The sequence below is a fragment of the Poromitra crassiceps genome, assembly GCF_964638095.1.
Source record: "Poromitra crassiceps genome assembly, chromosome: 7".
Taxonomy (NCBI): domain Eukaryota; kingdom Metazoa; phylum Chordata; class Actinopteri; order Beryciformes; family Melamphaidae; genus Poromitra; species Poromitra crassiceps.
The window spans coordinates 54,777,518-54,803,530 of record NC_139628.1 but is presented as its reverse complement, the minus strand read 5'-3'; the positions used below and the strand labels follow the sequence as shown (position 1 = coordinate 54,803,530).

The following is a 26,013-nucleotide window of genomic DNA, read 5'->3' as shown; positions in this document are numbered from 1 at the left end:
TTTAAGCATCACTTTGGGCTCTGGTACCTTGTGATGGGCATTTTCCATTATTTCTCCACATTTTATAGACTAAAGGCTAAATAATCACAAAAATAGATTCAGTGATCATGAAAATAGTTGACGCCTTACTTTCTTGTGTTTATGTAGAATTGTGAAGCCATAAACCATTGTATATACGTCCTACACTGCCTTGTTGCATTGTGTACAATGTTACCCATTAGCTGTCCATCATGCACAATGAAGTGATCCTGACTCATTACGCTCTCTACTCAGCAGCAGATCAAACTGGTGGTCTTACCTCTGTGAGGGCGTGCAGCTGCCCCTCGTGGACACACACTCCTATAAACCTGCAGAACACACACACACACACACACACACACACACACACACACACACACACACACACACAAATATATTTTATGCACAGCTAAAGGGTCTCCCCATGGACCAGACATAAAGCAGACCCATTATAGGAATGTACAGGAATGTTATTCACAATAGGAAAAGGGAGGAAAGAAAACCGATTCATATGCAGATTTGTAATGTACTCCATGCCGGTTCAAGGATCATGGAAACTGTCCTTGTGAATTAAACGAACCCAAAAAGAAGAAGAAGAAGAATGGAAAACAGACACAGTCCCCTTTTCCTCTTATTCTAGTTACAAATCTATAATGATAACGAGTGACACAGACTGTAGTTAAATATTAAAAGCAAAAAAATTAAAACATACAGTTCACCCATGAATGAAAATTATGTCATCTACTCAGCCTCCTGCCAGTTGAAACACAGGTGAAGTCTGTCCATATATATATATATATATATATATATATATATATATATACACACACACAGGGTAGGTTGCCAGCACAAGTTGAGAGAGAACAGGTCACCACTGACTTCAGTACCATTACATGGTAACATTCAAAAAATGTTCCTCGACAGAGAGGGGGGGTATAATTTAAGGGGGAAACTGAATCTGAAGCAACGCTATGTTCGCACCAGTATTAAAGTATACCGTATGTGCATCTCAATTTGTGGGGTGACGTTGTGGAATAGTCTGGATGAAGAGATTAAAATTAGTAAAAATATTGCACAGTTTAAAAATAGATACAAAAACTGCATTTTGGGTAAATATAGTACTGAGGAAGGGGAGTGCAATGCACAATCCTCTTAATAGTGTCTGCTTTTCTATAAAAATAAAAATAAAAGTTTTTTTCTTCTTACATTCATGAATGAATACGGTTGTTGATTGAGTAACTGTGTTATAATGTTGATAATTATCTATGTAAATTTAGTCTAGTTATGATGAACTCTGGAACAGAGTATATTAGAGAATAGGGATAGGACTAGCATCTGCTTCCTCCTACTCCTTTTCGGACATGACCATTTGATTAGTTATTTTGTTTTTTGTTTTTTGTCTGTTTTTATTTCTTATTTTATTTTATTATATGTATATATGTGTACATGTATATTTCCTTTTTTAACGTTCGAAATACATTTTCATTCATTCATTCATTCATTCAGTACAGTTGTGCTGACAACCTCTGTGTGTTAAATAGACAAACTTCACCTGTGCTTCAACTGGCATGAGGGTGAGTACATGATGCCAGAATTTTCATTTTTGGGTGAACTATAACTTGAAGTCTCCGCGACCCCCCCACACACACCCACACACGCACACGTACCGGAGTATGTTAGGGTGTGAGAGTCTGTTCATGAGCTGGACCTCCCTGAGCATGTTGGCTCTGTTGCTGGCCATGGTGTTCATCTTCAGAGCCATCACCTGGCCCGACACGCGGTGCTGCACCTGCACGGGACACAAACACACCTTCAACTTGGATTCATCCACTGAATTAAGAAACAAATAAATCAACATGTAGGCAAGTGTTTTAGTCGAGTCTGACACACACTCACGTTTGAGTCCGAGGCCTGGACACATTTTCAGGACTCGTGACTCGACCTGGACTTCTTGAGCACTAATGACCGACTAGTCTCGCTGGCCAGCCTCCTCTCCCTTCCGTCCGAGGAGTCTGGCGCCGCAGGTCTCCATAGTGGGATTGCGATGGGCGGAGCTTAGTGGCAGTGCCCTTGGAAAATTGTTTCAAACAATCCAACTTGCCGTTTTTAGCGTATAGCAACGAGCTAGCGTGTAGGTTTCTGCCGTTAGCTTGCTAGCTAGTTAGCGTTGTTGTTTTCACTGAGGCGGCAGGGCACTATTTACAGCGACACACAGGGAGGAGAGAGCGGAAGCCGCTCTGATTGACGTGGTCGGAGCCAATGACAGAGCTTGTAATAAGCCGGGAGCGGACATCCGGCTGCCACCGAAACAAGTCGCTCCAATGGGAGAGCAGAGCAGAGCAGGGGAGGGTTTATCCCAGTTATGGAGACCTGCGGCGCCAGACTCGTCGGATGGAAGGGAGAGGAGGCTGGCCAGCGAGACTAATGACTGACTGACTCGAGCATTCATGCATTCGAACTCGGAAGTTGGAGACATTGGACTTGGACATTGATATTAATTTTTTTAAATTAGACCCTAATAATTTGCTATATGGATATTGACAGCTACATATATTAATACCATGTATTTCGTTCGAGGGCAGGGCACGTGTGTTCCACCTCCATGTGGATTCACGGTCACGTTCAGTAACTCCAGACTCGGACTCAGGCAATGGGGGACTTATTTGGTGACTTGGACTCGAACACTGCGGACGGTCGAGACTTGACTTGGACTTGAGATATAGTGACTTGCCTACAACACTGCATGTAGGATTTAACATTTGCAGGCAGAGGTTTGAAGAAAATGACTTTTCCAGATCCAAAAAGCATCATTCCCTCCAGTTAGGCTGTTTACCGATTACTAGACCCAGACAGACGGCTGACAGACTCCTTGGAGCAATCATCTAGAACAGTGGTCCCCAACCACCGGGCCGCAATGCATTTGGTACCGGGCCGCGAGCCCGGTCCCCAAAAAAAAAAAATATATATATTATAAACATAGGCTATAATATTATAGGCTGTGTGTGGTAGTTGAAACATAGTTTCAAGTTGACGTTTATTTATGTTTGTAGTTGAAACAAAAACATAAATACCATAGGCTACATACAGTACAACACAAAAGGCTGTTATTTACCCTTTGTCACCACCTGGTGAGTAAATATATATGTAACTTAAAACCATTAAAATTGACAACCGAGCGGGGGGCGGTGGTGCAGTGGTAAGCGCTGTCGCCTCACAGCTCGAAGGCCCTGGGTTCGATTCCCACCTGGGACGTTGTGAGCGCTGAAGTAATGCGTGGCCGTCCGCATGTCCTTGAGTGCCCACCGCCCAGGTAAGGTCGTCAAAAAGGGCGTGTGGAGTGTGGAGTTTGCATGTTCTCCCCGTGCCTCCCGGGGGTTTCCTTCATATAGGAACCCCCTTCACCAAAACATGCAATATCCTGGTTGCTGATGTGGTGCCTCTTCTGGTCGTTAAGGGCGCCTGTTCAGAGGGAGGGGAACTGGTTGGAATAGCGTAATCCTCCCACGTGCTACAGTATGTCCTACCGGTGAAGCTTCCCCCGTCAGGTGAAAAGAAGCGGCTGGCTAACTGCCCATGTCTCGGAGGAAGCATGGAGCCAGTTTTCGGCTCTCCCCAGATCGGCAGAGGGTGGAGCAGCAACCAGGATGAATAAATTAAAATTAGCACTAATGCGGGATAAAAAAAAGAAATCGGGAAAAAGATTATTAAAAAAATAAAAAAATAATTGACAACCGGTCCGCGACTTTTTTCCCAATGTATATACCGGTCCTTGGCACAAAAAAGGTTGGGAACCCCTAACCTAGAACTCTTGAAACATGCCTGTTAGTAGACACTCTCATGCAAAGCAGCTTACCTTCCACCCATAAAGCTACACAGCACACACACATATATATGTTAATTTACACTCACCAGTCGCATCAATAAACACCATCTAAAGTAGTGCTGAAACCAACGATTATTTTCATAATCGATTAATCTGTCGCTTATTTTCTCGATTAATCGAGTGTTTCTCAAAGTCCAAGATGACGCTCTCAAATGTCTTGTTTTGTCCACAACTCAAAGATAATATCAGTTTACTGTCATACAGGAGTAAAGAAACCAGAACATATTCACATTTAAGAAGCTGGAATCAGATAATTTAGACCTTTTCTCTTAAAATTTTACTCAAAACGATGAATTGATTATCATAATAGTTGTATATTAATTTTCTGTCGATCGACTAATCGATTGATCGTTGCAGCTCTAATCTAAAGCCATACGGAACTAAGACTCAGCGCTAGGTAAGCTTAGTGCTAAGATGCGTTTTGGGAAACGGGCCATAGACTGTAAGCAGGTCATTTCAGTTATTTTGATTGGTTAATTTATTCACTCGTCTGGCTCTGTGCCCCGACCTGCTGCTATGGCAATGGCTCCGTCTGGTATGGTAACCATGGCGGCGCGGCATGCCCCCCCTAGCCGGCAGTTCAGCGCCTATTTGCCTGGGAAGCAGGTTGACTTAAAAAAAAAAGTATGTATATGCAGCATGGTGGCTGCAAGTCTGTAGGTCTCTTAGCATGTGTGTATGTGTGTGTGTGTGTGTGTGTGTGTGTGTGTGTGTGTGTGTGTGTGTGTGTGTGTGTGTGTGTGTGAGAGAGAGATGCGTTTGGTGTTGACTGGTGTGAGGGCACAGTATGCATGTAGCGATTAGAGCTGCAACGATTAATCGATCGACAGAAAATTAATCGACAACTATTATGGTCCTTACACATCGGGAGCGTTTTTTCCGTGCGATTAATTCGCACGTCAATAATATTTTCCGAACCTATATCAGTCAATGCAACCTGTGCATACCAACGGCGAAGTTTCGCTGAGCGTTATTGCGGCGTTTATTTTTTCGAACCACGGTCGATTTTTCAGAAATTCGCTTCCGACGTGTACACATCTGTGGCTGTGATTGACAGGTGAGTCAAAACTCGCATCGCAATTTCGTGCCGTATATTCGCATCGCTCTTGATGTGTAAGGACCTTTATGATCATCGATTAATTAATTGAGTAAATAATGAGTACAATTTTAAGAGAAAAGGTCTAAATTCTCTGATTCCAGCTTCTTAAATGAGAATATTTTCTGGTTTCTTTACTCCTGTATGACAGTAAACTGATATTATCTTTGAGTTGTAGACATATGAGGGCGTCATCTTGGGCTTTGGGAAACACTGATCGTCATTTGCTATCATCTTATAGACCAAACAACTAATCGAGACAATAATCGTCAGGTTAATCGATTATGAAAATAATCGTTAGTTGCAGCCCTAGTAGCGATTAGTGTTAGATCAGTGTTTGATGTGGTCAGAATTGGCAGTGAGGGGTTTGTGTGTCTGTGTGTATAAAAATGGTATTTATGAATGGCACACGTCGAGAGAGAGAGAGAGAGAGAGAGAGAGAGAGAGAGAGAGAGATAGGGAGGGAGAGAGAGAGAGAGAGAGAGAGAGGGAGAGAGAGAGAAAGGGAGAGAGAATGCAGTGAGCTGAACTCTGCATGACAGTGGCCTGGATCAGGCCACTGAAAGCCTATTAGAGACCAGACTAGAGTGTGCAGAGTGTAACGCTATTAATACACACACACACACACACACACACACACACACACACACACACACACACACACACACACATACCAGTACACACATGCGTCACACATACGCATGTCTGGCCTCTTCACCATTAGATCAGCCTGTAGATCAAGCCTGCCCCTCTGTTCATCTGAAGAGCCCATAGAGACACTGTATGAAATAGGCCCCGCCCATTATGGGGGAAATCGCTCCATTCACTCCCATTCAACAGCATCATTTTCCTTGAATTAAACATAGCTAAAAGCTGTTGTGTGGTGGGGCTGCGCACACAACAAATGTAAAAAATAACGTTTTTTTTGTAGCCTACTCCCGAGCAAAACAAGGAAGCCATTGAGCATTCGCGAGAAGAAAATGTGGATTTAACTGTCAAGGAAGTTGGAGTGTTCATCTTCCATATATATGATCTTTGTGTGCAACTACGTGAGTCGTGAGGAGAAAGCCAGTGCGTCTGATGCCATCTCTCTGATGTTACACCAGCGTTATTTTCATTCATTTAAACATGCCTAAAAGCTCATGTCATAGTATTTCCCTTCAGGCCACTGTGTGGGATCGTTTATCCAGTGTTGTTTGGGCAATGAAAAGGGACACTGGTCCAGGCCAACTGAGTTCCATTTTCTCGATGTACCTTTCCCTCTCCGTTGGAGGAAGTGTAGGCTACAGAAATAATGTTTTGACATTATCTAAAAAGAAAACTGCCCAAATCCCTGTAAAACCCCGCAAAACTATTTCTATCTGACGAGAGTTCCTCCGTTCGCCCCGGTTAGCCGCGGTTTGTTTTGCTAGCTGCAGTCGTCAGGCAGTGCTTCCTTGTATTTTCCCCCCGTCTTGGGCGTGGCTTCTGAATGACGACGCCTTTTGATCTATGAGTCGATCTCTCCTGCAGCAGCAGATCCAGGTTCTCTCCACTGAGGCACTTATTGGGTATTGGCAAGGACCTCACGATACGATACGTATCACGATACATGGGTCACTATAAAATTGTATCACGATACATTGCGATTCAATACATATTGCGATATATTGCAATACTGTACATCATTTACTGACATTTTTAAAATAAAAAATACAACACGCTGTGTACCACCCAGGTAGTGTAATAATATGCACATCACTTTATATTGATAACTTAGTGGACAAATTGAGTCAAAACTACCGAGTGTTGAGTGTCTTACTGAACGCACTGGGGGGGGGGGGTATTCTTATTGTGTCACGGAACACACGGCTGTGCAAAAAAATCGAAATGGTGATATATCACAATATTTTTCTGAAATATTGAATACAGTATTGCGGAAAAAAAGTATTGTGATATATTGCCGTATCGATATTATTGCACAGCAGCACTAAAACACACGCGGGATAACAAAGTCTGGTTACTTCCTGTTGAAGAGAGAGATTAAGCAGACACACACACTCTGCAGGAGCACTGGGGTAATCTCTTAGCCTCTCTTTATGTATTTAGAGCACTTAAGAGTGGAGTCCGGTACAGGACTGTGGCCAATTACCAGCTTTATTTATACTCATCCATGTGATTTATCACATCTGCCTCCACTGCTTTACCATAGACTTACAGTGTCTGGCAGCAGCATCGCAAGGAGCCGCATACATTATGGATTTACATCACACACACACACACACACACACACACGATATGAGGAAAAGCTGCGATGTGCGATAACACTGTTCAATATTGCGATGACGATATGACCTGCGATAAATAAATAAATGCTATAAACAAAAATATTAATGGGTAGGGGTGCTCCGATCCGGCTAAGCCACGATCCGATTCCGATTCCTGGGGTCACAATCCGATTCCAGAATCGATTCTCGATTCCAACGATTCTCGATTCCAGAATCTAGAATCGATTCTCAATTATGTAGTTTTATATTGCAATAACACACAAAGGTAAATCTAAGACAAAAAATGACAAATGTATTAATGCTGAACTTCAAATTCAACTTCTGAAGTATTACAGTGAGGGCCTAAATTCATTTTGCAATATGAGTGTGTTAATTTAAGCATACGTATCAGTAAGTGGCACGGGATTCTCAAAGCCTGTGTTGAGGGTCATACGAACAAAAATGCACTCGAAGCAAAAAAAAATCCAAAACCAACAAGTTAATTATTTACATTTTTACTTCAATGTAGAACAGTCATTTCTTACACATGACATGAGTTTACATTTAGCCTTTTAGTCATAACGATTATTGAAAGATATTCCATATTCCAACTGAAAGCAGCGGAATACCCTGGCTGACCTTAATGATGAGGTGGACGTCTCTCCTTTTCTGTGAAATATCACTTCAGGAATAATAATATACATATTTTATTTTAATATATGGACCTATTGATGGTAAAGGCGATTTTGCAGTTGATATGCGTTTGTAGTTATGAACAGACAAATGTGGGCTGGGTTGTACAGTAGATGAGGAACTCATCATGTCTACATAAGGAGAGGGTTATGTCCACCTTGACTTGGTAGCCACGTTCTAGCCATCTTGTTTTTAATGATTTAGGTTTACAATTACAATTACTATTACAATTTATTAGAAGGATAAACGCCTTGAGATGAACCATCTGGTTTTCGAGGGGGTTTTACGCCTGCTCATCTCCTCTCTCTCTCCTTCACTTCCATCTATCCATCCATCCATCCAGCTTTTTGTCTCCCCCCCTCCTTCCTTCCCCGTTGTATCGATGACGTGTCACTTCCTTGTTTCTGACCAATAGGCTTGCACATTGACAGAGAACCAGCCTCCCACTTAACTCATTGGTGTAACAATAGGTCAGTGTGTAAGAAGCTACTGCTGACAACAATGACCGTGATGAAGACCTATGTCGGTCACATCGCGTTTGGCCATTTTAAATACATATTGCCCATTGACTGTATATAATATTGCCAAATTAATTTGCCATGTAAAATAAAAGCATTCCAATTTTGCACAAACCCTACATGTTTGGCTTGGAACGTTTTGAAGGGGAAAAAAATTCTTATTGAGACCATATTCCACTCATGCAATCAGCCCTTCTACACAAGATGGATTTAATAAACGCACACACATTTATTTGCAGAACTTCTTACATGCGCATCTGCCATCCTGTCACTCAGTCTGACTCACATGACTGCTGCGACTCACTCTCTGACTCACAGAGCCAGACTGCTGTCACTCACTCTCTGACTCACAGAGCCAGACTGCTGTCACTCAGTCTGACTCACAGAGCCAGACTGCTGTCACTCAGTCTGACTCAGAGTCACTCAGTCTGACTCACAGAGCCAGACTCACAGAGCCAGACTGCTGTCACTCACTCTCTGACTCACAGAGCCAGACTGCCGTCACTCAGTCTGACTCACAGAGCCAGACTGCTGTCACTCAGTCTGACTCACAAAGCCAGACTGCCGTCACTCAGTCTGACTCACAGAGCCAGACTGCTGTCACTCAGTCTGACTCACAAAGCCAGACTGCCGTCACTCAGTCTGACTCACAGAGCCAGACTGCTGTCACTCAGTCTGACTCACAAAGCCAGACTGCCGTCACTCAGTCTGACTGACAGAGCCAGACTGCTGTCACTCAGTCTGACTCACAGAGCCAGACTGCTGTCACTCAGTCTGACTGACAGAGCCAGACTGCTGTCACTCAGTCTGACTGACAGAGCCAGACTGCTGTCACTCAGTCTGACTCACAAAGCCAGACTGCCGTCACTCAGTCTGACTGACAGAGCCAGACTGCTGTCACTCAGTCTGACTCACAAAGCCAGACTGCCGTCACTCAGTCTGACTCACAGAGCCAGACTGCTGTCACTCAGTCTGACTCACAAAGCCAGACTGCCGTCACTCAGTCTGACTCACAGAGCCAGACTGCCGTCACTCAGTCTGACTCACAGAGCCAGACTGCCGTCACTCAGTCTGACTCACAGAGCCAGTCTGCGCAGCAGACGTGAGCTAACTGCTGATGCAGGCAGCAGTAAAGCTTGCTTTATACTCGCTGTGCCGCGAAGGGCGCGGGGGAGGAGCGAGGGGCGCAAGCGTCAAATGACGTCAATGTGTTGGGCGCGACCCCCGTAGGGCCGCCCACCGCGTACCTGAAGATTTCTCTCACAGCGCGACCTCCGCACGGCTTCTCTCCAAACATGGCCGCTTTCGAGCCACTGAGCCCTGAACAACACTGAGCTGTGTTTTCACCACATTTCTTGACCCATGTGGTAGGCTATAAACTTTGATTTGCAACTGTTCGTTTTTAGTAATTTCACCAAGTAAATGTGTTGTGTTGAGAGCATGGTTGAGAGAGATTAAAAGCAGCACAGAGTAGGCTATCAGGGCTGAGAACTGAAACGGCTATTCAGTAAAAACAAGTTTGGTGATTCCTTCATGTGCTGATGTACATTCGTTTGAGTGAAAGCGCACTCAGTACTGCACATAATAGCGTTTCATTGCGACTTTTCACGGGCTGTTCAATGTTTGTTGATCACTTGGCTGATCACTTCTGAGTATAAAAGCATCTGCCCCAGCGCAGAGCTCCGCACGTGACTCGCGGCGCGCCACCTCGCGGAGCCTTGCTCGATTATAATGAGCCTTTAAAGGAACACTCCGCCCATTTTCAACCAGCTTTGTATCATTAGAACATCAGTAGTATATCAGAAAACTGTAAACGGTTTTGAAGTCTGTCATTTAATTTGACAGTTATTGAGTGTTAAAGTGTGGACCAGTGACATCACTGGTCCACACTAACTCAAATGAATAACTCATTAACTCAAATCAACTCTCAATAACTGTCAAACTAGATGAATGACTTCAAAACCGTTTACAGTTTGAGAGTTGATTTGAGTTAATGAGTTATTAATTTGAGTTAGTGTGGACCAGTGATGTCACTGGTCCACACTTTAACACTCAATAACTGTCAAATTAAATGACAGACTTCAAAACCGTTTACAGTTTTCTGATATACTACTGATGTTCTAATGATACAAAGCTGGTTGAAAATGGGCGGAATGTTCCTTTAAGTGCAGTGCTGATGGAAGCACACAGACGGTTGGTGTTTGTCCCGGCAGGTTCCTTTAAGTGCAGTGCTGCTGGAAGCACACAGACGGTTGGTGTTTGTCCCGGCAGGTTTTTTAGCCTCCAAACAAACAAACAAACAAACTAACGGCCTCTCCCTCACCTACATTTACAGACTGGGGGGATCAGCTGTTCTGAATCAGCAGCACGGGTGAGATATTCTCCGCACGTGTGGGGGCGTCTTCTTGACTCTGCAAAGCCAGTGTGTTGTTGTTGTGCCTGCAGCTGAATTCATACAAAGTCATAATTATGAAATGATTTACAATGATTTACAATTTACAAAACGACACAATCATTTGCTTAAGAGAGAGGAACTGGATCTCTGAACAAGGCGTTTTATTGCTGCCGGAGGTGCTGTAGACTGTAATTGGTGAAATGTTGATGAAAACCTTTCGTCGTCATATCGTCCTATACTCCAGTCATCACACTCAATCTAAAAACAGCAAAAACAAGAAACTCTTGATATGAAGCGCAGTTTATCACAATTGCAATTCAGCCAATATATTTCAGCCCTAGTGTGCGTATGAGATGTGGTGTTTCCGCGCTTCACTCTGCGATACTGACGTGTGTGTGTATGTGTGCGCTGTGTGTGTGTGTGCATGTGTGTGTATGTCTGTGCACGATTTATAGGTCAGTGGGGGAAATGCCAGCAGGCACTCTAGCGGACATCTCCGTGGACTTGTCACTGGAATGCTGATGTTTACACCTACACAACGATGACTCCACGTTCTGCAGCAACCACACACACACACACACACGCACACGCACACGCACACAGTACAGCATAGCCGAGGCAGAGGTTACTTCTTCACGTGCGCGCACTCGGACACACCCTACAACACACTCGGACACACCCTACAACACACACACACACACACACACAGTCTTGTCAAGTGCTGTTGTCAGCAGAGGAAAGGTCACACAGGCATCTCGCCCTCTGCAGCAAAGTCTGTCATTAGCCAAAGGGGGAGGGGGCAGACCGAGGGAGAGAGAGAGAGAGAGAGAAAGAGAGGGAGAGACAGAGAGAGAGAAAGAGAGGGAGAGACAGAGAGAAAGAAAGAGAGGGAGAGACAGAGAGAGAAAGAGAGGGAGAGACAGAGAGAAAGAGAGGGAGAGACAGAGAGGGAGAAAGAGAGGGAGAGACAGAGAAAGAGAGGGAGAGACAGAGAGAGAGAAAGAGAGGGAGAGACAGAGGGAGAAAGAGAGGGAGAGACAGAGAGAGAGAAAGAGAGGGAGAGACAGAGAGAGAGAAAGAGAGGGAGAGACAGAGAGAGAGAAAGAGAGGGAGAGACAGAGAGAGAGAAAGAGAGGGAGAGACAGAGAGGGAGAAAGAGAGGGAGAGACAGAGAGAGAGAAAGAGAGGGAGAGACAGAGAGAGAGAAAGAGAGGGAGAGACAGAGAGGGAGAGACAGAGAGAGAGAAAGAGAGGGAGAGACAGAGAGGGAGAGACAGAGACAGAGAGAGAGAAAGAGAGGGAGAGACAGAGAGACAGAGAGAGAGAGACAGAATCGGTCTGCATAACGCATCACAGCAGACGACACACCGCTGCAGAGGTCACACACACACACACACACACACACACACACACACACACACACACACACACACAATGACATCAGTGATGTCATAAATTCACTCACACAAGGTTCAGTGTAACCTCGTGTCACCAGGCTCTTCTCGGCGAGAAAGAGCCTGGCCTCCGTTTACAAGTGATTTTGTCACCCTGCCTGTTTCCGGCCTAGAGCCCGCCCTAGACAGGAAGCAACAGCAGAAATAGCTCGTTAACTTGACAATCAGATACAACGAATGAGAAAATAAAACGGCAAACAACTAGCCTCAACACAAGACTCATCAGTCATTAACAAAATATGGACATACCGAACAAAGTTTTTTATTAGAAGTTCTTGTAGAAACATTGCGGATTCACAATTTCACATATTTTAAGCCAATACAGAAGCTTTACCTTTCAAACAAATGTCCAGTTGATGGAATAGTTATAACGCTAGTTGTCTGTCCGCTGTTATCGATAATGGAGGATCGAGTACAACAGTTGAAGCATCTCTGCTGCCTGTGCTGGGAAAGACATGGGCATTGATCATAAGATTTCACATTGTCTTTGGCTCTCCGGAAACCTTCCTCGGCAGTGACTACTAGAGAAATGTGCTAACGCTACTATACAACTTGTGTTGTTGTTCTTTTTATCAGGCTCTAGCTAACGTAACCTCGCCGTTTTTTGGCGCACTTATTTCCGGTATCGTTTCCCGTTTCCTTGGTTTACGCCCCCATGACAAAAAGCGGAGTAAAAGGTGCCCAGACTAGTTCAGTGATGATGTCATCTGTGATGTCATCAGTGATGTCATACATAGGCATTGTGACATCATTGTGACATCACTGATGTCCAGAGATGGGAAAAGTGCACACATTCTTTACTTAATGCTTCCCACACACTAGAGGATAAAAGGCCCAATTTAATGCCCGATTCCCCTCGGGGGGGCGTGGCCCGATTCGAGGCTCGTCTCAACCGATTTTTTGTCAAAATAATTGTCAAGTGTCTGGTGTCAATAAGATTATTGCAATGCTCCCGATTGAATCGGAGCCTGCCCGATCTGGAATCGGGCATATCAAACATGTTTGATATTTACGATGGCTGTCTCCCGACGGAACCCGCAATAGCCAATGAGAGCGCAGACCGAGACGCGTCGACGCGTCATACCCGGATGTTAATGCAGCGCTCACAACAAACGAGTTGTGGCAACAGCAGTGCCATGTAGCTCCTCTCTCCCCAGCATCCTCACAGCTTAAAACAGGGAGGACAGCGGCGGATGGCTCTCCAAACATGTGCCGAGCGGAGCGGTTTGTTTGCTTCAAGGGAGTGGATATGCTGTAACAGAGCTCGACAGGACGTTGTTTTAGCTCATTTTGCGAGGGTGTCCCCCTGCTTGAAGTGGACCCGCCGCTCAGTGCATGTTTCGAGAGCCATCTGCTGTTGTCTGTGGGAAAAAATTGCGGTTTTGTGGGATATGAACAGCCTAAAGCCCATGGCACACCAAACGAACATTCTCAAACAAACACAAACAAACACGAACAAACACGAACAAAGACAAATGTTCGTTTGGTGTGCCATAGCTGTCTGTCCTTGTCTGTTCGTGTTCGACGATGTTCGGTGATGTTCGCCCGGATTCAACATGTTCAATCCGTGCTTGTTCGGTGTTCGCTGTTCGCGGTCGTCTGGTCAGAGCCTCCTCTACTAACGTTACACGCGACGCAGCAAACACACGTTTCTCTGCCATGTGCCATCACACTGGGCATCAACACTAGCGGGAGACTTATCCCATGCACTCCCGCAAATAAGTAATGTTATGCGCAGCACGGTTACGTCATTATATCTTACCGAGAGGCAGAGAGAGAACATAACATAACTAGCTAGCCGTTCAGAAACGCATGTAAACAGCCGTGTGATTAGTGAACGTCAGTAAAATAAGGAGAGAGCTGCAGGTGCTTATGCAGAACTAGTGCGCGATTAAGTGCACAGTGGGTAATGACCCGCTGTGATGAAGAATATAACCAGATTAACAATGTTGATAGCAGAGAAAACACTGTCGGCTGCCAGCAGCAGCACCTCCCAGGCTCCTAGCTAGCCTGTCACATGATGCCTTCATGGTCCCTTGATAAAGTCTGCAGAAAGAAGCACGTTACCTCCCTCTCTCAAGAAGCGTGACGTGAGTGTGGCGTTTAAGGCCATCTGTCGCTACAAAATAAATAAACGGGTGTATCATTGTATTATTCGACAGACATGTAACTAACTTTGCCAGTCTGAGCCATCTTCTATGTGCTGCCTGTAACACAGTGCAGTTTATATTTTTCTGGTGTTTCTTTTTTACATGTGTGGGACAGGCAAATGTCTCAAAATGTTTTATTTTTTTGTAATGATAATTTTATTTCAAATGGTTTTATTTATTTAGTTTTAATATATTTTAAATTGTAACATATTTCATGTATTTTAGTCTGTGATACGTGAAACCGTGGCATTTTTGTCCAATCATACCATCAAAAAACTCATGCCGGCACATCCCTAGATACCTCTTGTTTATTATATCGCAATCACAATCGCAAATCCACCATAAACGCTAATCGCATTTGGTCAGCTTCTTCTTCTTTGTGGTTTTACGGCAGTTGGCATAGTTATTGTTGCATTACCGCCACCATTTGGCTGAAATTAGAACAACTGTTGTGCTGAATATGTTTGGTCGGTGTGCCATGCTTTCAAACAATCTCCAACATCTGCCAACATTCACAGACAATTGTCTGTTCTTGTTTGTTGGTGTTTGTTGGAGAATGTTTGATTGGTGTGCCATGGCCTTAACAGTAGCTGCTGGAATCGCTGTGAGTCGGTACTTCAAACGGCTGGTGTGTGGTCTCGCAGTCTGGCCGAATCGTCTAGTGTGTGCGTTCAGGCGATTTTAATGTTAAAATCTGATGAAATTGTCCTTATGTCTGTGGTCTCTCATGTTTTTAAAATCGGTTAAGATTTGAAAATCCTCTAGTGTGTAGGCAGCATAAGTAGAAGTACAGTTACTTGTGTAAATAAAGACTCTGGTAAAAGTAGAAGTACTGATTCAACTTGTTTAATCAAGTAAAAGTAAAACAAATTACAAGCTCTGAAATGTAATCAAGTCTAAAAGTAAAAAGTATTTCTCCCGGCTGTTTCTGTGCAAAGCTAACTGAACCTCACGTCATATTTCTGGGGTGAGACAATGAACTGAGCACACACAGACACACTCCAATTAACGCTCTCCAAGTAGGCTAGTTAGGATTGGCTACAGGTGGTGTATGCTGCTGATGGTATATAATCTCTGCTCCTGGAGTTGTTTGAAACACAGTCACTGAAGAACTAAATCTAGGAAATGAAAATAAATAAACTGACTCCCTTCAAGCTTCAAGTCAGTTTTGGTGGAGCACAAAGTCCTTCATCACTTGTGTTAGTGGTAGGGAGTGGACTTGGTTCAGGCGATGTGTGCCCAGCACTTGGCGGATCTGGTTCCGACACACGTGGGCCAGACTGCGAGGACATCTCTTGGCCTCCAGAAAGACCCTGAGAGCCTCAGGATCTGCCCTCTCCTCCAGCCGTGCCTGCTCTGTGGTCACCAGGGCCGGGTCAGCACCGTGGTCCAGCAGCAGCTGGACGAAGGCCGCACCGCACCGGTACCACAGCACCTTACCCAGCAGGAGAGAAGCCACGTCACGGGTCAGAACGCCAGCAGCCTGGAGCAGCAGGTGGAAGCAGTCCAGGTGGTTGCGTTCAGCACTGATGTAGAGAGGAGACCTCTCGAGGGTGTCTATGTCAACAGGAACAGCAGCACTGTACCTGATGAGTTCCTGCAGTATCTCCAGCCTTCCAAACAGGGCAGCCCAGTAGAGAGGGGTGTGGTGGTAGCAGTGTCTGCTTCTGTTAGGGTCGGCCCCGGCTTCCAGGAGGATCCGGACACAGTCCAGGTGACCGTGGAGCACAGCCCCGAAGAGAGGCGTCCTGTTAAACACATCAGCTACGTCTACCTGTGCTCCCTGTGTGATCAGGTAGTCCACACAGGCAGCATGACCCCACCAGGCTGCGAGCCCCAGAGGGGTCCTCCTCCACCAATAAAGACGCAGCTCATTGATCTGCCTTCTGAAGTGGTCTTCCTGCAGCAGGCTCCTCAGTGTGTCCAGGTCTCCTGCCCAGGCGGCATCATGGAGCTGCCTGTCAACATGCCCTGATTGAACAGCCATTCCTTCACGTGTCACTGTACCACACTGACTTGCTGTGTCTCAAACAGAAGGTATTATCAGTGTTGCCCGGTGGCAAATCGAGTGGCATCACTGATGACATCACAATTGCTCAAGTGACATCACAATCCCTGATTTATGACATCACTGATGATGTCACAGTCAGCCCGCAAAATCGTGACTAACCACCACCCACCCACACCCAATGCGCTTTCTTAAGTTAGAACGCTATGGTAATCCTGTTGAGAGCGCTTCCATTGTACCCAAAACACAGCGCACAGAGCGTTTTTTTTGCGCTTCGTTTTGTTTCCCCCTGCAGTCGCGTGCAGTACAGTTTGGGGGCCGGTTGCACCAACTGGTCTTAACTATGCCTGGTCGTAACTCCTACGTCGGTCTTAGTTAACTCATTCACCGCCAATGACGTCTTTGACGTGTTATCAGAAATAGCCCTCCCCGCCAATGACGTGTTTGACGTGTTTTTGTTTTTATTGGTGCAGCGCCTGCAGCAAACACTTGCCCAGCCTGTGACACAGACACAGGTCCCTGCCTTCAAAGGGTAGCCGACAGCACGCGATCAAACACATACCGCAGCTGTTGTTTTGAAATTGAGCAAGAGGAAAAGCAGAGAACGGGTAACGCTTCCTTGTGCAGACAGGAGAAACGCCATTGAAACGCCCTTGGCGCGCTGCACGAGCTGGAGTCGCCTTCCTCTGTGCCAGCCAGGAGAAAACGGGAGAAAGTAATCAAGAGATGTGTTTGATCATCGGAGGAATGAGGAAATGATCGATCAGTTTGCGAGGGCGGTGAGGACGTGTTGAATAGCCGAGGGGAAAACGGGAACGATCAAATAGCAGAGTTGATATGACAGGGAGACATGGACGAGGACGGGTGTACCAGAACAAATCAAAAATAAACACAGGAACAGCTAGGCAGCAGCGGGCAGAAGGCACTCACAGCAGCCCGCTGTCCTTCTCAAGAGCTCTTCAGTTGGTTCATGAAATCGCTGGGCTGCGTGCCCTCCAGTGTTGCTCCTGGCCAATCCCAGCGCCACAGGGCGTGGTTATTGCTTATCCTATGTTGGGTTAGAATAGAAATCTAAAAGGGGGATCGTGTGTGTGTGTGTGTGTGTGTGTGTGTGTCTGTCTGTCTGTCTGTCTGTCTGTCGGTGTGTCTGTCTGTCTGTCTGTCTGTCTGTCTGCACACTCACACCGAGTAAACTGTATTGTTGAATGTAAAAAAAAAAGCACTTCATGTGTATATATATATATATATATATTTTTTTTTTTTGTGTCCTAACGAATAATATTTACATGTCTGATGTCAATACAGTTCAAAATAAAAGAATTGAGAGTGAGTTATGCCTGAGATTGTGCCCTTTTACAAAAATTGCCTTTTCTCCTGTTCATTTTCTCTGGGAGAACTTTTGGGGGGAAAACAGGGTGTATATAAATGGCTATAAGTAGAGTACAGAACATGCTAAAAGCTCACTTTTTTTTTCCTGGTGAACCCAGAGACGTACATCTTCATTTTGAGGTATTGCAAATCACTCTGGTGCTAATAGATAATTTACTGTGGGTCTTGAAAGATGACCAACAATTATGAAAATCTTTGGCCTGTGCTAAATATTGGCAGTCCTAAACTGGCGGTGAATGAGTTAAGAGTAAGACCAGTCTTTAGAGTGGACTTACGCCTGTTGCACCGACAGGTCTCACGTCTGGTCTTAACTACGCCGGTCGTAGCGATGCGCGTCCATGTGAAAGCCACATTTCACGATGTATGTCTGAGTGGGCGGGTGCTTAAATGACACTTTACAAACCATTAATGTCATGCTATTTAATCATTTTATGAATGAACGTAGTTACGTGGCTGTATTATTTGAAAGAGAGGCAAATATAGGTGAGTAAACAGGTAAAAGTTGAATCGTTTCTCTCTCCCCTGAAATGTAGGAGTGAAAAGATGAGCAGCGTGCTTTTCCTCCAAATGTTCAACTTTTCCAGCTTAAAAAGGCCCAGAGCGCTCCTTGAAAGAGGAGGAGCTTAGCACATCCTTACATAGAGAATGTTGCAGAAAGACGCTGGCAGCTCAAATGAAACGCGTTGCCTGTGAACGCTGCCTTAGGCAATTTTATGTACCACAGGCTCTGAAATGCAATCAAGTAGAAAAGTAAAAAGTATTTCTCTGTTCTGTGTAGTCTATGTACGACAGAACTAAAATGACTCTGTCCTAGGGGACATGAATGCATGATTGGCTGCAAATGTATAAACAGACAGAGGATCCATATTAGTGTATCAGTATGGGAGCTGGGGCTCTGTTTGTTTCTCCGTTTGCTTGTTTGTTTGTTTCTCTGTCCCACTGTGATTGTCCCACTGTGATGTCATAAATCCCACTGTGACATCATCAGTGATGTCATAAATCCTACTGTGACATCATCCATGATGTCATAAATCCCACTGTGACATCATCAGTGATGTCATAAATCTGACCTCAGTGATGCTGGTCTCATTGGCCGCACAGCAGCCAAGTTGCGGGCAAGGCCGTGCAGCAGCCGAGCTGTGAATGCGAGCTGCAGGTACAGCTCAGCGAGCTGCAGGGACAGCTCAGCGAGCTGCAGGACGGGCGAGGCCGCAAAGCGGGCAAGCCTAGGAATCGAGCGCGCGAGATCCCTAGTTGATTACAACTACAGTGTCACAAAATGATCAAATTATCGTACATTATGGGAATTTTGGCATTATTGATCGGTGCACCTGGCAACGCTGGGCATTATGAAGGGACTGAATGTGGGTTGGACATTATGACATCACATTACTACATGACATAATAACATGGCTGATGACATCACTCACTTGACATCACAATTGCTCAAGTGACATCACTGCACTCACTGATGACATCACTCACTGATGACATGACTATGCTCGACATCACTGATGACATCATCTGTGACTAGGGATGCAGCGGTTTCCGGTTTGAAGGTATACCCCGGTTTGAAAAAGTCACGGTATCAAAACCACTAAGATTTGCCGTCATACCTTCTCCACGGTATCAGCTGTTTCCCCAAAACAACGTGCCGGTTGCTTGCAGAGTGCAGCTTACGCGGCCCCTCCCCCTTGCTGCATGCCTACCTAGACGCACAGTAGTGAGGAGCTGCCCTTGACTGTTTACAACCGTGTGTGTGATAAAGCAGGAGAACGCAAGGAAGGACCCCCCTGAACTTTCCCCCCATCTAAAAAGACGACGTCGGCTGTATGGGAATATTTCGGCTATTGTTAAATCACAGATGGCCATAGCCTCAACGCCAGACTCATCAGAATGACTGATGAGTCTCGCGTTGAGCCTAGGATGGCCAGGGCTTAGATCTGCGTGAGCACGACCCGTCGTTATTTGTCAAATTCAAGCTACATTAAAACGTTGTCTTGCTTCAACATACATCGCATTGGACATAAACTATTTCCACCCGCAGGTTTGAGGAGTAGCTAACAAACGTCAGATAAATGCTCTCTCTATGCTAACGTTACCTACTGAGGCAGCTAACATGGCTAATTAGCTAGCTAACACCAGCTATCTTTCTCCACTAAAGTTAACGTTAGTTGACTGAGCGAACGGCGCTGTACAGCAGGTCGTTATCAAAACGTATTGCACTGAAGAGAAGTAACATTAGAGAATGACGAAAGACTCCTCCAACCTGTCAGTGGAAAAGTATGCACAAACTTTGTGTGTGTGAGAGAGAGAGAGAGAGAGACAGAAACAGGGACAGAGGCTGTGTGTGTGTGTGTGTGAGGAAACAATAATTGTGTCCAGTGTTCACCCATTACAAAAGAGAAGCGGGTATTTGATATTATTATGATGTTTTAGTTTCACATCAAATTAATTAGATTAAATCGTTTACATTTATAAGTAAGAACAGTACTATATTAACATAGTATAATAACAAACTATATTAACACATAGCTACTTGCCAGTTAACTGTAATTACAGTTGGAGGTTACATTAACATTTTTTCTGAGTCCACAATTCAGCAAACTGTTAAAAATAAAATAAATGTTGTTCATTGGCATTTTTTACACATAAAGGTCCGCGATACCGTGAAACCGTGGTATTTTTGTCCAAGGTTATCATACCGTCAAAAACTCATACCGTTGCATCCCTATCTGTGACCCCATCCGTGATTTATTTGTGACATCATCGGCCATGCCTTAGACTCTGTGTCTTGTTTTGGATGTGCGACTAGAGAGTTGTGCATTATAACTAAAGTAACTAGCAGTAGAAAGTACAGATATTTCTGTTAAAATGTAGGGAGCAAAAGTAAAAAGTTGTCAGAAAAATAAATACTCTGTAAAGTACAGATACCTGAAAATCCTACTTAAGTACAGTAACAAAGTATTTGTACTTAGTTACTTCCCATCTCTGCTGATGTCATCAGTGAGACACACAAGAGCAACTGAGGGAGAGGGAGAGAGAGGCGAGGGAGAGAGAGGAGAGGGGGGGGGACTGAGGGAGAGCGAGAGAGACTGAGGGAGAGAAAGAGGGAGACGAGAGCGATTGAGGGAGAGGGGGAGAGAGACTGAGGGAGAGAGGCGTGAGGAAGAGAGGGGGAGAGACTGAGGGAGAGAGAGAGGGGGGAGAGACTGGGATAGAGAGACTGAGGGAGAGGGGTGTGAGGGAGAGAGAGGGGGAGAGAGACTGAGGGAGAGAGAGGGGGAGACGAGAGCGATTGAGGGAGAGAGAGGGGGAGAGAGACTGAGGGAGAGAGGGGGAGAGAGACTGAGGGAGAGAGAGGGGGAGAGGCGTGAGGGAGAGAGGGGGGGGAGAGACTGAGGGAGAGAGGGGGAGAGAGACTGAGGGAGAGAGAGAGGGGGAGAGAGAGAGGGGGACAGAGACTGACTAATAATATCCAACGCGGATTTTGATTCTGAGTCGACATACATCGTAAAGCTTCACGATTTGCGCTTTGAATGAATGAGGAAATAGACGTGTCTGGCGCTGTAAAAGCTACGGCTCTGAGCTGGAGCAGCCCATATTGCATTGTGATTGGCTAGTTGTTAAAAAACCTGCCTCTTTTGCGGGCACGAGCTCCTGTGCACGGGCATTTTCATGTGCACGAGCTCTCAACTTGATTAGAAAAACCTGGATCCAATTAACGAGTTGAGAACTACATTCGTAGTATGACTTAACTAGAATCCAGCTAGATGGCAATTATCTGGTTTAGCCAAACCAGATCAAGTGACAGATCCTGGATCTTCTTATACAACGTTCGTGGTAGAGCCCTCTGGACCATCTATCCAAACAAAATATCTACAGAAATCAGACCCTTCCCTTCAAATTAAATATGCAACATAATGGCTTCTCTCTCTCCAGTCAGTTTGGTCATTTTTAAGATATTTCATGTAGCCGTGTTTCTTCCTGCTCTGTTAATCTGTTAATTAGCCAAAGTGTTCCACTGTATTCTTTGACAAATAACCTTATTTTGGGCTCAAACTCTTCAATTGGCTCACGTGCTAGAAAGGGGTGCCGACGTCAGACTTTATGGTTATTAGGGCTGGGTATCGCCACTGACTTCCCGATACGATACCAATACACAAGGTCCCAAGTCGATACGATTTCCGATACGATACAATAGATATTTTAGTTACAATACCAGTTTTGCTTTGATCATGGAAGAGATTCTCAAAGAACTAATGCTGTAAATTGTACAAGGAACCCTCTAACCTGGTGCATTATTTAGAAATATTAATATTTACATTAAGAATTGACCATAAAGCAAGCAGTTACATCATGTAATTCTTTTTTATTTATGACCAACAGTCATTCAACATCTTATCTTTCTTTACAGTCTTCTGTCTCTTTCTTTAGTCTTATGAGAAGCCAAACCAATTTAGATTTCCACTATACAACAGAATCATTGAACAGCAGCATGTTGTAAACAGTGTTTCATAAAGTATAAATGCTTTGTAAATAAAATAAAATAAAATAAAATAAAATACAGCTCATGAACATTTCCAGTTCACAAACATTATAGTGCAAACAGATTTGAGGTCTGTACATCTGGCTCATGGTGCATGCACAATGCACATGTAGCCTACAGCATTTATGTTTCTGTTTTAACTACAAACATAAATAAACGTCAACTTGAAACGATGTTTTAACTACCACACACAGCCTATGATATTATAGCCTATGTTTATTATTATGATGATTAATATTTTTTTAATATTGATACTGGGATTTATGTATCGATACTTGTTCCTTCACATGAATATCGATTCAATATCGATATATATATTTTTTTAACCCAGCCCTAATGGTTATCAACGCTCATGTCACCTGTCATATTAATAATATACAATATTACAGTGAATACAATCTGCCGTTAGCTTTGGCAAACTACGTTTGCTAACGTAGTTGGTTCTGGCTCAAAACGCCGCGATAGTCACTTTTAACCAGTTCGAGTTACTCTTTCAATTTCTTTTGCTTGTATGCCCACCAGCTTTGATATCTGTTGGCTGGTTATGCTGATATTTCTATCAATATGTGGCTTCTGGGTGAACGTTTAGCGGAGTGGAGGCAGCCATACTGTTTCCGGTCTGACCGGCTGGCTGGAAGAGAGACGAAGATCGTATTGAAGGTAGGAGCGAGGCTCGGCCAAAACACACAGGACGAGGAAGAAGAAGCAGCAGAGCGCGCTGACTGAGAGGGTTATCCTTTTTGGACAACAGTGCTCCAGCCATGACGTTGCAGTGGAACATCTTACCAATAATAATAGACGAAATTTGGTGCAAAAGATGAGACTGGTGACGTAGTTGATGACGGCGCGTGCAGTTCTTCATCTCCACTGTACAGCAGCACTGTACACAGGTGGAAAAGTGACTGGAGGCGGGGCTTTAAATCAGATGGAAGCATTATGACAGCATGTCCAGCATAGTGACTGGAGGCGGGGCTTTAAATCAGATGAAAGCATTATGACAGCATGTCCAGCATCACTTCGGTATCCAGACAAAAAAAACTGGAAAACTTCAACTCATTTCAAACGGGCCTCTGCTCTGAATCTCTACGTACCCTGAGGGTGTGTGTGTGTGTGTCTGTGTGTCTGCGTGTGTGCGTGCGTGCGTGCGTGCGTGCGTGTGTGTGTGTGTGTGTGTGTGTGTGTGTGTGTTGGGAGAAGCTAAGACAAAAATTGCCTCCCGTTTTCAAACGATGCTAAAACACCGCCTGTGGCCATGCTCTCACCTCATGACTCCCATCAAGACGCATTAGAGTAATGTGTGTGTGTGTGTGTGTGTGTGTAGGCCAGTGGTTCTCAAACGGGGGTCCGGGGACCCCCAGGCGTCCGTGGCACTTTGCCACGAAAGGTTTTCAGGAAAATGAAAATACAACTTTTTTTTTTTTTTTTTGCAAAAGCTTCATAGTTCAACAAAAATATGTTGTGCTTTAAATCTAAAATGGTTCATGGATTACATTCTAATCTAACAAACCTATAAATTTAAAAGTCAAGCACGTTACCGTGGAAACAATTAAGCTTAGCCCAAAATCACAAATCAGAATGAGGGGGTCTCCGGTATATTTTCTATCTTGTAAGGGGTCCTTGGCTGATAAAAACATTCGAGTACCTCTGATGTAGGCATTTGAAAACGGGGCAACCGGCCATGAAGGGTCCGTCAGTGCGAGCAGGGAGGTCCCTCTGTGGGGACTCTAAAACACAACCTGTCACTGCCACAGTGTCGAGCAGGTAGCTGACTGACTGACTGACTGACTGACACACAGCCTCTGATGGTAAGTCTGTTGCACCACGACATCAACACTGAGCTGGCCACGCCCCCCCCCCCGCAATCACACACACAGGCCCAAACACACAGGGGTCACTACAGTTCAAGCCCCCTCTCCCGGCCTGCTGCTGGCTAATGGGATGTTCTGTGCAAGAGAGGAGAGAGAGAGCGAAGTGGAGCGTCTTGCTGCGACAGGTTAAAGCATGTAGGGCCAGGGAGGCCTCCAACACAAAAACCACACACACACACACACACACACACAGGGAGGGGCCTTCCTCGAGGCTTAGGTGATAGGATTACCAGCTCCAACATGTGGACACAGACACCGACGATGGAGGAAAACGCACACAAGCATGCAGCAACACACACACACACACACACACACACACACTAGGGTTGTCAAAAGTATTGATCGTATCAAAAAGTATCAAAACTGAAAATTTTAATCGGATACAATACTCATTTGCAACAGTTATCGATAGTATCGATAAGTAGCAATACTAAAAATTTGAAACGGATACAATATTTGCAGCAGTTTTGATACAATCAGTGCTGTCTTTTAATGAAAATTGACGGGTATCTGTTGCTTCAACAAGCTAAACGTGTTCTGATGGCTAGAGCTGAGGGCTGATCTGCTGTCTAAGTTCAAAGTTTGATCAGGACTAGATTATGGAGAAGTGTGCGTCTGTCCGTCCGTCCGTCCATCTGTCTAACTGTATTTTTATGCCTCTTGATGTGTTGTCATCGGATCCCGCCCAGTTCCCGTGGCATCGAGAATGGCATTCACGAGCATCGTTATTTTCCCGGGTATCGGTATCGAAGGAGAAATGATAGTATCGTGACATCCCTACTACACACACACACACACTGTTTGGGAGGGAAGGTGCGGGCAATGGGGTCCGTGAGGTCAGGAGGAGGTGGGAGTAGTTGGGCAAGGCAGAGTTCAAGGTGTGTGTGTGTGTGTGTGTGTGTGTGTGTGTGTGTGTGTGTGTGTGTGTGTGTGTGTGTGTGTGTGTAGGATTTGAAAACACAAGTTGTGCAACTCCTTTCCGAGAGTTCTCCATTTGAAACCATTGTGTGTTGGGTTGAAGTATTGAGGGGAGGAGTGAACATGCGCCGCGGTGTGCACGGGCGAGCCGCCGCGTGCGCAACGCCTTCGTCCGTGCGCTGTTGTGCCTGCCACACACACACACACACACACACACACACAGTGGCAGCAGGGCAGGCCCCGACTGGAGCGAGGGAGGGGAGGCATTATAAGAGGGAGAAGTGCCTTGCTGATCCGCTGACGATCAAGTCTGCACTGGCAACACTGCGATCCAATGGCAACATGGACACACACACACACACACACACACACACACACACACACACAGTGAAACTGATCACAAGAACATGGCTGACAGCTGATGATGGATGGAGGTGTGTTTGTCTGCTCCTGTGTTTTCCCTGTTGCTCCAGCGGCCGGCCCTCACTTGTCTTTGGTGGAACAGAGATCTCATCTCAACATGTCCTGAGGAACAGATCTCATCTCAACACGTCCTGAGGAACAGATCTCATCTCATCTCAACACGTCCTGAGGAACAGATCTCATCTCAACACGTCCTGAAGAACAGAGATCTCATCTCAACACGTCCTGAGGAACAGATCTCATCTCAACATGTCCTGAGGAACAGATCTCATCTCAACACGTCCTGAGGAACAGATCTCATCTCAACACGTCCTGAGGAACAGATCTCATCTCAACACGTCCTGAAGAACAGAGATCTCATCTCAACATGTCCTGAGGAACAGATCTCATCTCAACATGTCCTGA

At 45.1% G+C, this 26,013-nt stretch overlaps 1 protein-coding gene across 2 annotated transcripts in view; it reads right to left on the bottom strand.

The window, feature by feature from the left end:
- The window catches only part of tesk1b (testis associated actin remodelling kinase 1b), a 69,692-nt gene that overhangs the window by 26,939 nt on the left and 16,740 nt on the right, over window positions 1-26,013 (bottom strand). For both annotated transcript variants that reach the window (XM_083640856.1, XM_083640855.1), the window contains exons 3-4: window positions 1,686-1,807; window positions 299-347 (exon numbers count right to left, since the gene is read on the bottom strand). In XM_083640856.1, the coding sequence (XP_083496982.1) occupies window positions 299-347; window positions 1,686-1,807 (171 nt within the window). The remainder of the gene's footprint in view (window positions 1-298; window positions 348-1,685; window positions 1,808-26,013) is intronic.